Below are 17,567 nucleotides of genomic sequence, written 5' to 3'. Positions count from 1 at the left end.
CACTGAATCTGGGAAACTGCCAGTCTTTATTATGCATCTCTGGACAGGACTTCACTGGAAACTGGTTTGATGTGTTTTCCACACAAAGCAGCAAGAGGAGATTAAAACTAACCAAATAAACTGGTTCCAAAAAGAAGGTTCTTTATTTTAGTTGCAATAAAAAAAATACGGAACTGGTCTGAGTGGAGCTGCTCCAGCCACCTCAGGCTGCTGCTGTAACCTGACACCAAAACTATCACCTTCAGTGTGGCTTCATACTACAGCACAAGCTGTAAACACGGATGGAAAAGGATCCGTCGCTCCTGTCAGTGTCCAATTCATGGATTGGGGGGGGGGGGGGGGGGGGGTTAAGAACCTAATATTGGGGAGTTTCTCCACAACATTATCAGAGTTGGTCATCTCCCCTTCTGCACACAGGGGTACAATATTCATAGGCCATGGACCATCTCTCTCACCTACATGTGGGACACTGAACCTGTGGTCTGATTGATGCCAACAGAAACATGGCGTTTAATCAGGCTTTTCCAATTAGCAACACTGGACAGATATTTTTAAATTGTGAAAAGGAAGTTATTGTAGAGGGAGCTGAAACCCAGAGAACTAGGAGTGCAGTGGGAGGAGATGGTTCTGTTCTCTGAGTCAGGCAGCAGTAGAGAGGAACTCTGTTCTGTTCACCAAAAGACAACTGGACACCTATAGGTTGTCCAAATTAGTTACAAAAATGTTCAGTCAACACTCTGTCAGCACTAAAACACTAACAGACGTTTTCTGTATTTATAAAGACACTGTTGTAAAAGGTTATTTTACTAACTTTTATTCTGTAATAGTTATGGTTTTGGTACATTTGGAATACTAGGGTTTGTATTGATGTTCTGTTCTGCTACAATTACGTTTATCTGATCTTCGTTAACGTTGTCCTTGTGAAATAAACCAAGAAACTAACATGAAACAATTCCAAATATTGAGCTTTACTATTGAGGTGTAAAATAAGTTCCAATGGCTGTTAAATAAATGTATACAAAATCTTTCTTATTCAGGCCCTTTGTAGTCCACCCTGAACTTCATCCAGATGCAGACTGATGGAGCTCATCATCAGCGCTTTGTGAGTTTGCGTTTGTCCTCCTGCCTCTGGAGGATGGACCACAAGTTCTCACTGGACCTGAACCAAAGTTGTTTGGTTCCTAACCCACTTAGTTCTGATTTTAACCTTCTGGCCCAGTGTGCCATCATGCTGGAGAAGACATATTGTTCATCACCAAACTGTTGTTGGAGTTCCTCAGGGAGGATGTTTAGTATCATTTTTTATTCATGGCTGAGGCTTAGTGATGGGTACCGAATTCTGTACTTTTTAAGGTACCGACTGAATTCCATGGTACAGACTGAGCACCGATTCACGTCATTTGAAACGGTGCCTCGTTTCGGTACCCATCCTCCATAACGAGAACTTGCCTAGACAGCTGCGCATGCGCAAGAGCGTTGTCGGTCGCTGCGAACCAGTTGTAAACAGAGCAGCATGGTAGAAAGAACACACGCTAAAGCTTGGGTCCACTTCACTAAATGTGATGGGTAACTGGGTGATGATGAAACCAGCGACAACGATCTAAGTGAGACATCCTCATCTTAATCTGCTCCGGAAGGGAAATAAAATGTTTAAGACAACGTTAGCTTGATTTGTTAGCTTCCGTTCTGCTTCCGGTTTCTCCTCGGAACTCCGAATTTCCGACTGGAAGAACATGAACGCGCTCTAAAGTTTGGCTTCACTTTACTAAATGCGACGGGTGATCGGGTGAAGATGAAACCAGCGACAACGATCTAAGTGTGAGGCATCATCGTTTTAATCTGCTCCAGCAGTTAAATAAACTGTTTAAGATAACGTTAGCTTGATAAGTTAGCTTCCATTGCCACCGTTGTTATCAGCTAATGGTGCGTTTGCTTTCTCCTCGGAAATTCTAACTTCCCAGTAGGAAAAATCAAATGAAAAAAGACGGCAAAAGGAATGAAGATACACAGTAAATTTAGTTCACAATAAAGATGTTTGCTTCAGTTTAATTATCAGCTTATAAAACTACAAGGACGATGTTAAAATACAAACAGTTGTATGTTATTTATCGTGATATTTATCAAATATTGTTATATATTGAGAAAATATATATATTTTATTATAAAAGAGAATTAAAATATTAAACACTCAAAAGTATCTAAAATTGGTACCGTTAAGTACCGGTATCGATTCCTAGGTACCGGGAATTAGTACCGAATCGATTCAAATGTCAAAGGTACCCATCCCTACTGAGGCTAAACTGTAAGTGGCTGTGGTTGATCTCAGTAAAAAGAACTGAAATATAAAAAGAACAGCAAAATGGAAGTCAGGTGTAGTCCCTGAGGAATTTCAGCCCACCTTGTGAACCACCAGAAAGTCACGGTGGAAAGAAAACCTGCTGTGGTTTCAGGACATGGATTCTGAAAAGAAATAAGAAAAGAATGAAGTTAGTAAAAAGCTGAGCAGCCATCAACGGCTGAATTCTTTGGGCATGAAGGAACCTGAGAGTGCACTCAGTCCTTCAGCTGCTCACAGAGCGAAACATGTTGTCTCAGTGTGGTCAGGGTTAGGGTTAGCATACAAACATACTTCATGAGCTGTGAGAAAATGTTATCAGTGTGCAGGACTCACTGGGTCAGTGACAACGTCACAGTAAAGAGGAGGTTTCTCGTTAAAGCAGCAGAGGATCAGCTCAAAGACCAACAGGCCAAAGTAGAAGTAGAAGGTGATGAATCGCAGCTTGTCTGGAACTTCGCTCTGAAACAAAAGGAAGTTGGTTCAGATGCTGCAAGCAGCACCAAACAAGCAGAGTATTTCCTGGGATGAAGGTTATTTTTAATGACAAATGAAACGCAACTGTATTCATCCTGGTGGTGATGAGCTACATCATAATCAGAGAGGAGAGGCTGTGGAACCCAGGCACAATCTGTCTCTCCGAGAACCACCAGCAGGAAAGGAGGGTGAAGGGTCTGGCCCAAGGATAACGACTCACACTAACAAAGACTGGGTTCGAACCAGCAACCCGCTGGTTACCCACTGTCCTGATTTCATGGTAAAGGTATCTGACATGCAGCCAATAACAATCATTCTTAATAAATTAGTGGAAGCAGATCCATTTATTACAGTCATTTTAACACAAGCTCGAGTTTTTTTTTCCACTAAAGCAAATAAATAAGCCATTTAGTATGGGGAGAAAAAAGTCTCAAAAGGTCTGTGTGTGTGTGTGTATCTAGATTTGTACATGTGTATCTAAATTTGTGTGTGTGTAACTAAAGATTTGTAACTTGTGTTTACATTTTTGTGTGTAACTTTAGCTCCTACACATACAAATCATTGAATACACACACACCTGCACACACACCCACACCCACACACCCACACACACACACACACATTCACAAATCACCTGGTAAACACGGACAAAACTAGACTACAAGGGAGGTCCACTGCTTCCTCCCCAGTGGTCTCATTCCGCCGCAACCTCCGCAATCTGGCACCCAACCACTTCTCCTCTCTTGTTGCCTCCACTCTTCCATCTCCCAGCACATTCTCTGCTTATGAAGTGAATGAAGCCACCGAGTCACTCTGCTCCACACTCTGCTCTTGTCTTAACAACTTGTGCTCTTTAGCCACTAGACCTGCTAGATCCTCTCAGTCGCACCCTTGGCTAAATGATACCCTCCGGTTTCTACACACCAGTCTAAGAGCTGTGGAACGGAAATGGCGCAAAACAAAAGATCCTGGTGATCAATTGAAATTTCATGAATTACTGTCCTCATTCTCTGCCAGCATCACTGAAGCAAAGAAAGCTTTCTACACTGACAAAATTAAAAATTGCTCAATAATACCCACAAGAGAAGGCTTTCTCTCAAACCAGCTCATCTCTCCTAAATTTACTTTTTTCAATTAACCTTTCAATCATGGTCAGTCACCAGTCGTATTGTCATTTCAGGAGTAATTTACATGCAAATTTTCCTTATTGTGACATCACAATAGGGACGGCAGGGGCTAGTCTTTGTGAAGTGCCTTGAGACGACTCTGGTCATGATTTGGTGCCATATAAACAAACACAAATTTAAAATGAATTGAATAGTCACACCAGTATCATTTTAAGCAGAATTTGTAGAGCTTAGCAGGAGCGTCTAACTCCGGCTAGCTTCTTCTTCTCCGTCTCCGATGTCTCTGTGACATTAAGCAGCCATGACATGTATTCTAATTTGTTACGTCAATCGTGTGCTAACAAAACTTACAGCAAAGTTGTTCTCAGTTTTGCAAGTTTTAATTTTTGGGGATGTTTGTGTTTCAGCAAGCTTTTTATTCATGACAGATCTGGGGGCCAGCATTGGTCAAAATGCCTCAGAATCTACCATTAATCTTTTCTTACCCACTGATATGAGTGAATACTGTTGAGATTCCAGCTGTGTTTGCCTTCACAACTTTAATAACCCAATGCCATGTGACCCTCGTGAGCGGAACGGACATGTATACATTTTACCAATACTGTTGTGAATGAGGTCACATGTTACAAAAAGGGAAACTTTCAAACATCTCATAGGAGCAGATGATTCCTGAAACCAAACACTAACAGAAAATGGACTGATGGTTTTATTTACTTTTAGAGTATTTACTAAGGCACTAGATGTTATATCCTCTTTAAAGCCTGTTTCAGTCAGTCTTTCTTTAACTTAAAAGCATCATATAACAACTTTTTTACATTAAGAAACGTTTCTGTGACTCTCTATAAAGCATATGAAACTCAAAATGGCCCAGAAGCCCTGAAATTGCTAATCATAAACCCATAATAAAACTCGAAGGAAGTGTGTAGCCGTACTGTTGGACTGTACTGCCAGCTATGAATCTGGCATTTATTAAAAGTTCCCATTACATCCTGGAATGTGAGTGGTGCTTCAGCATTCTTCTTTTTATTTTTCCTCGGCCAATAAGGGCATTAGCAATAGCATGGCCTAGCATTGTTGTGCGGATAGCATTACCGCGACGAACATTTACTTGTTGCTGATGCTGAAGTTTGTTGGAACGTGCAGATTTATTTTTATTTATTTATTTATTTATTTAGGAAGTGGGTCAATACATATTAATGAACATTTCAATAAATGTAAATATGCCAGATTATAGCCTTGGGCTAATTTCCATCTGCAGACCCTCCGGCAGGTTGATGTTAGACACAAAGTAGTGTAAACATACAGAGATAGTATTTACAAGTCATGTGACAGAGACAAAAACTGTCATCCCATTATACAAACAAACAAATGTCAAAGAAAGTGGACACAGAGAACAACATAGACAGCAATAACGGAAACACATCAATTGTATTGCACAAACCCCGATAGTGCATATGCCCTGACTGTCGTGAGATTACATTCACCCATTAAACTAGCAGTTGTTTCCCTTTTAATACTGTACCAACTCTTTTCCCGGACAAATATGAAATATAAATATTAGACATGATCACATGTTTGTGTGTCCCTCAGCCGCTGTTTTAAGCGACTCTTAAAGATGTTTAGACTGGTACTTTCCCTTACAGATAGTGGAAGACTATTCCAGAATGTCACTCCCTGGTATGACAGAGCAGTCTGTGAAAAGGTAGTCCGCCTGAATGTCAGTTCACAGTCACCTCTAGCAGTGGCTCGAGTCAGTCGAGACCCGACAACACTGCTAGACTTTTGTTTAATAAAATCACTCATTGGTGGTGGCGCCAGACCATGTATAACTTTATATATTAAACAGGCCGATTTAAATAATTTAAAATTAGTAAAATTTAAAAACTTGTATTTATCTAAAATTTGACAGTGGTGATATGAGAGAGGTTTTTTATCTAATATTTTCAATGCTCTTTTGTAGCATACTTCAATTGGCCCAATAGCAGCCGAGCTCGTATAGGACCAACTGGTAATACAATATTCAATATGAGCCAGTATCATAGAATGCAGGAATGTAATCGCTGCCGTGTGTGTTAATGACGATCGGATATATCTAAAGTTCCGTATATTAACATTAACAGTTTTCACTACTTTACTAATATGTTTTTTAAAAGTTAATTTAGAGTCTAATCGCACTCCCAAATACTTAAACTCCTCAACATTAATTAATTCATGTGCACCCAAGCAAACTTTTCCTGCAGCTACGGTTGTCTTAGGTTTACTGAAAAACATTGATACGGTCTTGTTAAAATTAAGGCACAGGCATGAGTCATTCAGCCATTTTTGTAAATCACGTAATGCCAGTGAAAGCTGATGGGCTGCATCATCCGGAGTTTCGGCTTGCGTAAAAATTACTGTATCATCAGCATACATTAGGGTGGTGTGTCAAAACTAATGGCACGGTAAACCACCTTTACTCAGAACCAAATATATTTCTGCGGTGATTACAGGCGGCTCTGACTTTTTGGTACATTTGACTGTAGTGTCAAATGTACCAAACTGCCTACATTCAACAACAACAAGGCACACTGATATAGCGCCTTCTAGAGTCCTGGGACCCCCAAGATGCTTTACAACACAATCAGTCATTCACCCATTCACACACACTTTCACACCCTCGTGGTGGTGGTGAGCTACAACTTAGCCACAGATGCCCTGGGGCGCACTGACAGAGGTGAGTCTGTCGTACACAGGTGCCACCGGTCCCTCTGAACACCACCAGGAAGCAAGGGAGGTTAAGTGTCTTGCCCAAGGACACAACGACAGCAACAATCCGAGCAGGGCTTGAACCCTTATGGCGCTTAACTCCTGTGCCACCGTCGCCTCGTGTGGTTTTGAATTCTAAGATGCCTTTAAATGTCATTCTTGATACAATAAACAGCGATACACTGCTCATATTTTCTGTGTAAAAATAAAAACCTGTGAATGAGTTAGAGGTAAGCATTCCTGCTCATAACAATACTTGTGCAGCTTTTCTTTACTAGGTCAACAATGGCTGACACTTAGCACAAGGAGTACTGTAATTCAAGCAGATTAAAGTGCTACAGTTCTGAAAGCCAGAAGTCTGACAACTTACCTGCGTCAGAGAAGTTTATGTATGAAGTAATTGACATGAAAATATTCCAGTCAATTTGGCCCAAAAAGCTTTTTTTATTAAATCTCTCCAGCTCAAGAACATGTTTTTTTGCAGCCAGAAAGGGTTGCTGTTTTTGCTGCAGCACTGCACACTGGTAAGTACATTAGGAACACGAAGCCAACTATTCCCTCTCTGCCCTGTGCTTAGGGACGACCTAAGCTGAACCCTCTGAAACATTTAACTTCAAGGCAATTCCTACAATACAGGAAGCACAGCAGTCACTGATGGAGGATCCTACACAGTGAATGGAGGTTAAAAAAAAAGGGCTGACTTTAGGCAATGATGAAATCAGGTGAGCATGATGCGTTCTCACCTGATTGGAGGCCTTTAGGATCTTGGAGCGGAAAGGCACAATGGCACACACCACAGACAGGAACCAGAAGATGAAGAGAACCCCTGAGGACTGAACCCCATGTAACCTCTCATACTGTATCAGAAACGTGGCCAACAGCTGAGAAGAGGGAGGGAGAGACAGAATTAGATTATCCAGGCCAGAATGACGGAGGTCATGCCAGGTGAATGGCACTCTGACAGGGTCAGCCTTTCATTGCAACCTGTCCTCTATCAAACACGAGGTTTCATTCGCTAATCCACACGGTCTTTGGATTTGCTGTCACCCAGAATAACTCGTTTTTAGAAAAACTGCTTTTCTGAATGTTCTGCACACACACACACACACACACACACACACACACACACACACACACACACACACACACACACACACACACACACACACACACACACACACACACACACACACACATTCAGTGATATTTACCTATTTAACATTGGATTTAATGATCTCTACACAAAAAGCACAAGCAGAAACTATCTTCATCTCTCTGTATTCAAAAGTCTTTTGGCTGTAGCAGGCCATCTTGCACATCTCGCCCAACATAAATCAATTGTAGACATTCATCCAATTAAAACTTTGTGGGTGTCATTAAAACCCACCCTGTAGTTCATGCAGTATTTCTGCTGATACACACACAGAGGCAAAAATGGTAAATGGTCTGTATTTGTAGAGCACCTTCTTAGGTTTCTACAACCTCTCAAGGTGCTTCACAACACAATCAGTCATTCACTCATTCACACACACACATTCACAGGCTGGTGGGGATGAGTTACAATGCCCTGGGATGCACTGACAGAGGCAAGGCCTCAAAAAATGATTGACCATTCTTGCTTTTTGGTGGATGGTGAAAGAACCTCCAACGTTAGTGACACGGAAACATCGCCACTCAGAAAACAGAATGTACCATGTTTACGGTGTGTTAAAAATGAGATTCATTTGCTCTGAATTAGAACTAACAGTAGACTTTCATCATCTAAACTTCACTTCTGGTGGAGAGCTTTATGGTATGGTATGGTATGGTATGGTATGGTATGCTAGGGTATGCTATGCTAGGGTATTGTATGCTGTGGTATAGTATGCTATGCTACACTAGGGTATGGTATGCTAGGGTATGCAATGGTATGGTATGACATAGTATGGTATGCTAAGGTAGGGTATGGTATGCTACGGTAGGGTAGGGTATGGTAGGGCAGGGTAGGGTAGGGTAGGGTAAGGTAGGGTAGGGTAGGGTATGGTATGCTATGGTATGCAATGGTATGGTATGACATAGTATGGTATGCTAAGGTAGGGTATGGTATGCTACGGTAGGGTATGGTAGGGTAGGGTAGGGTAGGGTAGGGTAGGGTAGGGTAGGGTAAGGTAGGGTAGGGTAGGGTAGGGTAGGGTAGGGTATGGTAGGGTAGGGTAGGGTAGGGTAGGGTAAGGTAGGGTAGGGTAGGGTAGGGTATGGTATGCTATGGTATGCTATGGTATGCTATGGTATGGTAGGGTAGGGTAGGGTATGGTATAGTATGGTATGGTATGGCAGGGTCTGGTATGGTATGGTATGCTAGGGTATGGTATACTAGGGTATGGTATGGTATGCTAGGGTATGGTATGGTAAACTACAGGGAGTGCAGAATTATTAGGCAAGTTGTATTTTGAGGAATAATTTTATTATTGAACAACAATCGTGTTCTCAATGAACCCAAAAAACTCATTTATATCAAAGCTGAAGGTTTTTGGAAGTAGTTTTTAGTTGTTGTTTTTTTTTAGTTTTAGCTATTTTAGCTGTACTTTCTCATATTTGCTGAGCATGAAGACATCTCTTGTGCCTTGAGGAAACAGCTTCAGCAGGTTTACATCGTTCTGCTGCCAGACTAAGTTCCCACGAACTGCTAGGCAGAGGGCTGTTTGCCTCCGTGTGTTTACAATTCCTGTAAAAGCAGAAGGGCAGCAAGGTCGCCTGCTGAGGAAACCAAACATGAGGTTTGTTAGGGGAGAAATAACGGACTGAACATAACAGTCAGAACAGGAGTGCAGAATCAGTCAAGAAAATAAGGAAATAAGAAACTATAAAAACATTAAACACACCTTTATAAAATCACCTTGTTCTTGTTGGACCAGATACAGATTTCCTTTAGAACTTTCAAATGACCGAAGATATTTAAGAGGCCTCAAGGAGTTTGTGTTCTTTCTTCTACAGTCACTGAACCAACAGATTGGTTTTCTCCACAGGATTCTTTTTCTTCTTCTTAAAGAGGTAGATGAGCTTAACTATAAACATAGCTTAACTATTAAAGTAGTGGTGCTTTCTGGGTTGTGAGAGCCTGAAGTTTGAGATGATACAGTGGCTATTCAACCATGAGACCGATTACTTTCTTTTCTTTTCATGGTACCGCTATGACCAATATTATTCATGGGTGTGGTCGTCTGTCTCTGTCACTCATTTTCTGTTCCTAATTCAGCACTGATCATATGTGTGAGACGGGGGAACAAAGAGGCTGATTCATCAGCTTCCTGAAACAGCAGAATGGGGTTTAATGCAGTAGCACTATAAAGACTTCAGAACACAACTTCCCTACTTTCAAAAATCATTAAATTTTTTCTGATGGCACAAACTGTTTCAGAGTTACGGTATATTAAAGTAAGCATGTGAGATGCGTCAGCGTTTGGAGTTAAAGCTGATCTTTTGAGAGAAAAATCCTTCAGATGGTCCAGAAAAATATCCAGTTCTTACCTTTCCATCCTTACATTACAGTAATATCTGTCCTCCAATGCAACCACAAGCTCCTTTAGCACCAGTTCACACACACACACACACACACACACACACACACACACACACACACACACACACACACACACACCTTTTGTCACATTTTGTTTACAATGTTTATGCCTGATTTCAGACTTGATTTATACCTTTTTAAAAGGTGAAATCCATTTTGTTCCCGTCCTGTTTATGTGAAACAGAAGTCATTTTGCACTGAAATGCACCACTCTCTACTCTTCGTGGATCAATTGACCAGTGAGACCTAACGTAATTCATGTTAAGTTGAAGAAAATGAATGTTTGTTCAAAGGGGCAGCTATTTAGTGGTATGTTTTGGCATTTTCAATATAAAAGCCCTTAGGGTTGTACATGTAATCATTTTCTCTTCTGTGTTAATGTTGCTCTTAAAATAGAATCCTGAATTTCTTTATCTGATTCATCATCAGTAACCAAGTTACTTGATTTCTAAAATAATGGACAGCTGCAGTCCTAGTCACACTCACTTTGCACTCTTATTTGATGAGTCACACCATAGAGCTCCTGATGTGTTCTCTGCTATTACAAATACCTAATAATAAATGATATTAAGAAGCACCAGCGGTGGTGGTGTTCACTCAGACAGCACAGCTTACTGTTCACATGTCCTCACCCTGAGCGCTGAGGTTAGGTTTTGAATATGCAAAATATGATTTATAGAGCTCTACTGTACTGTATCAATGGTGCTTTGAGGCGGTGGATGTTTTAAATCTGATTAATAAAAGTTCCTCACCATGGTCATCCCGAGCACCAGAGGGGTGATGAAGTAGATGGGCACCTGGCCATGACCCTGGCGTATCTGGTGGAACGCGTAGAAGAGGTCCGTCCAGCACACAATCCACAATAACAAACCAAACACCTGGGAAGAGATAAGAGGGAACAGCCCAGACATGAGACACTGTAAAAACCAAAGAGCTAATCGAACAGAGAGCAGGAGCCTTCAGCAGGCCATGAGCTCTCTGCTTACGGGTCCACTACACACGGTGCTCAGAAGGAGGCGCTTTTTCTGTTAAAGCAGGTAATTAATTAGATTACTCATTACTGAAAAACTTTTTTTAGTAACACCGTTATTTTAAACACAGTTATTCCCATCACTGGACATTAGTAACGAATACCACCAATAGTGTAGGGCTGGGCGATATGGCCTCAAATCTATATTGCGATATAATCAGAAACATGTGCGGTAACGATATACATTACGATCTATTTTTTCCTCTGTTTATATATGTAAGAATGACATGCTTTTAAATATCCTCATGTGGCAAATATATGCCACTTGAGGCATGTAGTAGAGCCCTGCACTGGAGCCCTAGGCCCGTGGGTCGGCCCGGCCCAACGGCCCGAGGGCCGGGCTTCGGGCCAACGACTGTGTAATTAACTCGGACACGGGCCGGGCCGGGGCGGGTGCCTTTATTTTTAATCGAATTCATAAAAATAAACTGAAACACTTGAACGCAGCAGCACCTGCCTGCTTCTCACGCACCGTTAGCTCAGTTAAGGTGTGTGTGGTTTATAAATGCGCCTACACAAACGAATTCTCAAACTGCTGATTGAAACATGTGCCCCTATTCTAGTATGCCATTTTATGTCCACTTTGATGTCAGAAACCATTCGTTTATTCTCATGAAAACGGCAGCATTCTATTTTTCTGTGAATAAATTTGCTCTGCAGTTAACAAAATACAGCGTTCATTGCTGGGTTTTTTCTAACTGGAGAGCGCATTTTCAGAGCGGCAGATTAAATTTACAAATGCTTTATTAACTGGGGGCGTGTATTTAATCTGCCGCTCTGAAAATGCGCTCTCCAGTTAGAAAATTAGAATGCTGCTTTTTTTTTCTAACTGCACAAGAGCTCATTTTCAGAGCAGATTAAATTTACAAACGCATCCAATTAATATAGTGTTCGTAAATTTCATCTGCCGCTCGAAAAATACGCTGTTAGAAAAAAAAGCTGCATTGATGCGGTTTTTCTTTTTCTTTTTTTTTTTCACCGCAGAACGATTCTCACAGATAATTAGAATGCTGAGCATCCTATCACGCTAAAACATTACGAAAGGTTAAAAAAAAAGTCTGGCTCGGGCTCGGGTCGGGCCAGAGAATCCTGAAAACCTTCTCGGACCGGGTCGGGCTGGGGCTCCACCCCCTCGGGCCGGGCCGGACACGGGCTCAGATTTTAGGCCCGTGCAGGGCTCTAGCATATAGGCCTCCTCCTCCACCCGCTCCATGCTTGCAGTCACCGCCATTCTGTTGTCCCAATGTCAGCAGGGTGCACATCTTAGTGACGTCATGTGTTATCACGATATTGCGGTATTGCGATATAGCCAAAAACTATCATTACCCAATTTTATATCGTTTCTACCTTATATCGTTTATATTGCCCACCCCTACAATAGTGTTTTATTTAACATGTACTTGCTCATGTGTAATTTACTCATTCCACATTCAGTGTTAATGCAAAAGTAAGTTTGTTTCCAAATGAAGAGTTCCAACAATACATATCTGTAGATAAAGGAAAAAGAGCACATTCGCTCCAGTTTTTATTTTCGGCCCAGTGGGAATTTCAGGTCGACACCCCTGCCCTACGCACTCACAGCACTCGCCGGGATCACACAGTTGAAGGGCACAAGTGTGGAAGTGTGTTTATTGGTTTTTGAGCCATAGTGTCACTTTAATTTACATTGACGACATTACACAAGTCTGTTGCATCTTTAGCCTTAAGATTATTTAGAAACTCCTAAAACGTCCTAATTTACAGGCAGCACTAAGACAACAAACACCTTTCCAGGCAGACAGCAGGACTGTATACCGGGGTCTAACTATAGGTTGAGTGGTTATTTAGACTAAAGTGCTGACATGATTACCCAGCTGGGACCCTGTTCAAACAAATCAGATATTGATAATATGCTGCTCCCGTGTGGAAACGCAGTAAAACACCATTTTCAGGGCATCTTATGGGTTCTTTAAAAAAGTTTCTGAACACAAAGCTTTTCTTGTACTTCTGGTAGAAATGATAAGAACGGCTCTGTCAATGATACTTGGGATGTTTGAGCATTCTATCTTTTCAAGGGCCGATGACGGGAAAATACCCCAAACCAGCTCAGAGAAAACACTTAAAAGTTCACATTCCAGTTGTAAAAAACACCAAAGTTTAATTTGCTTTTATTTTCTGCTAATAAATGAATACATGTGAGAGATTAATTAGAGGTCTTATATTTATCAAATATAATAAACAATATTTAGAATTTCTCCCCTATTGTAAGCTAAAGATTACTCTCTCAAGGTCATTTAAACCAACTTCTAACAAAACAGTAAAAAAGTAAATAAAAAAAAACAATTTATTCTCACCTAGAAAACACATTATAGTTATAACTCAACTCTGAAGAGCACAAAACTAAGTAGTTACAGTTATTTTCTTCCTCTGCTCGTGACTTTCTCCTTGCTGTGTGTGTTAAAAATGTGCAGAAAGAACAAGCTAACACTGTTTTACTCAGTCAGGTGTTTATTCTTTCACTCACTCAGCTTTAACAAATAAAAGTGACCGTCTGCAGGACAAAAACACGACACCCCCAGCATTAGTCTGCGGTGTCTACAGCCCTGAACCCACGGTGTGAGTTTTGGCTGTCTTAGCCAAATCCCTCGTCGTGAGCAGAATCATAACTAAAAGGGTGACAGTGATTTGCATATCTGTGGACGTACAGTGTGACCAGCTCTGCGAACGCTCTTTGAGCCACCTCACGACCAAACTCAGCCTCCTCAAGCACTGCTTGAAAACCGTTGAATCCCGTCTGTGTCACGATCTGCCCCTGCCTTCCTGACTGTGTTCCTCTCCTGCCTTGATTACCCTTATTGTTCTCACCTGTCCCTCATTAGCCTGCCCATGTGTTCCTCAGTTTCCCCGTGTATTTATACCTCCCTCCTTGTTGCTGTCCTTTGTCAGATCATTGTTGTGTTTTCACCGTGTTACGTTTGCTCCTGCTGTACCATCCTACCTGCCATATTAATTAAACCATTTTTATTTTTTCATCCGTTGCCTGCTCTTCTGCCTCCGGAACCCCCACCACACATGGTCCACCATCTCCATCCTTCCAAACGTGACAGAATGATCCGTCCAAACCTGGACCTGTGGTGAGCTTAACGTCTGTTCTGGAGGATTTTTTTTTTCTCTTCCGTTTCAGCGGAGGGAGATTCTGGCCTGGAGTTTTGTGTTTTCGGCGCATCCTACCTGTTCTCAGGGTGGTCGAGCCCTCTGGGAGATTCCGGCGCATCCTAGCATTCTCCGGGGTGGTCGGGGTCATTCTCCTCTCCTGCTGTTCTGCCCCGTCCTGTTTTTTACAGAAGCTGCCGTTTCCTGGAGTTTTTATGGAGGTAAAACCCCCTATGCCCGCCATCATTCTCTGGGGTGGTAGGGCTGGTCTTCCTGCTCCGTGGTCTGCTTCCCTTCACCCGAGCCTGCCTGAGGATCCTGTCGAGTCACGGTATGCACCTGCTCTGAACCGTGGTCGAGTACCTGCTGCCGCTCCTGGTTCGCGTCACTCCTACAGATCATCCACTTCCTGGTCCACGCCTGCAGGGTCTATTCCAGCAGGTCCTCCACGCGGCAGTTCCTGCTGGGTCTATTCCTGCAGGTCCTCCACGCGGCAGTTCCTGCTGGGTCCTATGCCTGCTGCTGCAGTTTGTCTCCGTGTTCCTGGTCAAGTCTTTGTGTTCCTGGTCAAGTCTTGGAGTCCCTGTCCCCAGTCAAGTCTTGGAGTCCCTGTCCCCAGTCAAGTCTTGGAGTCCCTGTCCCCAGTCAAGTCTTGGAGTCCCTGTCCCCAGTCAAGTCTTGGAGTCCCAGTCCCCAGTCAAGTCTTCGGGTCCCTGTCCCCAGTCAAGTCTTCGGGTCCCTGTCCCCAGTCAAGTCTTCGAGTCCCCAGTCTCCTGTGTTGTGTGGCCTTGTGGGCGTCTGGTATTCGCCCCTTAAGATGGGGGTACTGACACGATCTGCCCCTGCCTTCCTGACTGTGTTCCTCTCCTGCCTTGATTACCCTTATAGTTCTCACCTGTCCCTCATTAGGCTACCCATGTGTTCCTCAGTTTCCCCGTGTATTTATACCTCCCTCCTTGTTGCTGTCCTTTGTCAGATCATTGTTGTGTTTTCACCGTGTTACGTTTGCTCCTGCTGTACCATCCTACCTGCCATATTAATTAAACCATTTTTATTTGTTCATCCGTTGCCTGCTCTTCTGCCTCCGGAACCCCCACCACACATGGTCCACCATCTCCATCCTTCATAACGTGACAGTCTGCAATCAACCAATGAAAACACACCTTTCTGACGCTGCAACAGCAAGACCCCGCCTCCCTGAGCTTTGGTTTCAATTTATGTTTAAAATAAGGATTATAAACCCACACACCAGTTTTTATTCCTCTTAACTCGTTCACTGCCATTGACGACTAATATCGTCTATGGCATTTTTAACGGGATGGTCCTGGGGACGAGCCCCCACAACGTGAGTAAACATCACATCTCTAAAGCTGACCTGTCACACGTCACGTGATCAGGAAGCAGAAAATCCATGAAACCACGAATTAGGAGATTGTTTTGGGACGTTCTTTTATTTTTATTATTTCTGTGACCACTGTGAGTTTTTCATTCATTGACAGAAGGGTACCAACTATTTTGTCCACGTCTGTGTGTGTACACGAAATGACCGCAACTGGAGACTTTCATTAAATCCAGCCAGATGTTTTGCCAACTCTACAAACAGATTACTGCCCACAGTAAAAACAACAACCTTATAGCCGTTAGTTATGTGTGTTAGTGACGTTCTTACAGTTTTGACCCTGTTCAGAATGGACATCATGATGTATCCTTTGTTGTTCTTCTTGAGGTAGAAGAGGTAGAAAGGTGAGGCGGCCCACAGGAATATGCATGGAAGCCATGACAAGACAGAGAGCTGGAAACACTCCGGGAGGTCGGGCTGGTCTGCGTGGAACGTCTCATTGGTTATCTGTAGAGGAACATGAGGACAACACAGGTTTACGAACACATTTGTCATGTGAAATGTAAAGAGCCCCATTTGTGAGCCTTCACCATGATTAATATAAACTATAATATCTAAAATCTCATCGCAGGTATAAGCCTTGCAGTCTCACTACTGATGAATTACACTGAATTAATAATTGACCTGTGAGTTACTGATTGATTTAATAAGAGTAATACAGTAACAACCTAACAGAAGAGAATTGGGGAGGGAAAAAGCAGAACGACGTGATTTTGAATTGACAGAGTTTATAGTGTTTTAGACCATTAGAAAACCAACTTGGACTAGCTTCAGCCAATCACAGCTGCCTTTTTATGGAGCAGAAGAGTGACAACCTCACTTTTTAAGGCACACATGAAACAGACTGAAAAATCAACCTCAAACTAACAGTCACTGTGTAAAAAGGCAAGGCAGCTTTATTTGTATAGCACACTTCAAACACAAAGGCAATTCAAAGTGCTTTACAGAAGCCAGAACAGCAAGCACAATGAATCAAACAAAGAAATGTAGATATTAATTTCAGATTCAACAAACAGTTTAAAGCCATTGTCAAAAGGGTAGCAGTTACAGTGCAGGAAGTGCAGCATAACAAACATTTATTCAAAGGCTGGCGAATACGTGAAGGTTTTAATTTTGATTTAAAAGTTACTAGAGTTGGGGCACATTTGGGTTCATGAGGAAGCTGTGTGCAGTTTAGTGACTAAAAGCAGCTTCACCTTGTTTGGTTCTGACCTGAGGTTCTACCAGCTGACTGTTTCCCAAGGATCTGAGATTCCTGCTGGGTGTATATACTGGAAGGAGATCAAACATGTACTTTGGCCTCATGCCATTGATAAGAGTTATCGTAGTGATTGTAGTTGTAGTTTATTGGTAACCAGTGTAAAGATGTAAGAACAGGGGTGATGTGCTTGGTTCTTTGGTTCTTAAGACTCTAGCAGCAGCACTCTAAATAAGCTGCAGTTGTTTTACAGCTGTTTTGGGGAGACCAGTTAGAAGACCATTGCAGTAGTCCAGCCTGCTGGTGATGAATGCATGAATCAGTTTTTCTAGGTCTTATTTTGACATGAGATCTCTGAGTCTTCCTATTTGATGCAGATGATAAAATGCTGATCTAGTCATAGCCTTAATGTGACCAGTGAAGCTCAGGTCTGAATCAATTATGACACCAAGATTTCTAACCTTGTCTTTATTTCTTTGGAGCCAAGTTGAGAAATAGCTTCCATCCTATCCTTCTTATTTCCAAAAACAATAATTTCAGTCTTGTCTTTGTCTAACTGAAGGAA

At 42.2% G+C, this 17,567-nt stretch overlaps 1 protein-coding gene across 4 annotated transcripts in view; it reads right to left on the bottom strand.

Moving 5' to 3' along the window:
• The window catches only part of abcc3 (ATP-binding cassette, sub-family C (CFTR/MRP), member 3), a 114,757-nt gene that overhangs the window by 63,703 nt on the left and 33,487 nt on the right, over positions 1-17,567 (bottom strand). For all 4 annotated transcript variants that reach the window (XR_008565501.2, XR_001573296.3, XM_054748957.2 and 1 more), the window contains exons 2-6: positions 16,075-16,251; positions 10,996-11,121; positions 7,428-7,565; positions 2,672-2,797; positions 2,399-2,460 (exon numbers count right to left, since the gene is read on the bottom strand). Coding sequence is in view for 2 of the 4 variants with exons in the window: in XM_054748957.2 (XP_054604932.2) it covers positions 2,399-2,460; positions 2,672-2,797; positions 7,428-7,565; positions 10,996-11,121; positions 16,075-16,251 (629 nt within the window). In the remaining 2 variants the exon portion in view is untranslated. The remainder of the gene's footprint in view (positions 1-2,398; positions 2,461-2,671; positions 2,798-7,427; positions 7,566-10,995; positions 11,122-16,074; positions 16,252-17,567) is intronic.

The sequence above is a fragment of the Nothobranchius furzeri genome, chromosome 16 (assembly GCF_043380555.1).
Source record: "Nothobranchius furzeri strain GRZ-AD chromosome 16, NfurGRZ-RIMD1, whole genome shotgun sequence".
Lineage (NCBI taxonomy): Eukaryota > Metazoa > Chordata > Actinopteri > Cyprinodontiformes > Nothobranchiidae > Nothobranchius > Nothobranchius furzeri.
Note: the sequence above shows the minus strand (reverse complement) of the source record. Positions and strands in the feature narration are given on the sequence as shown.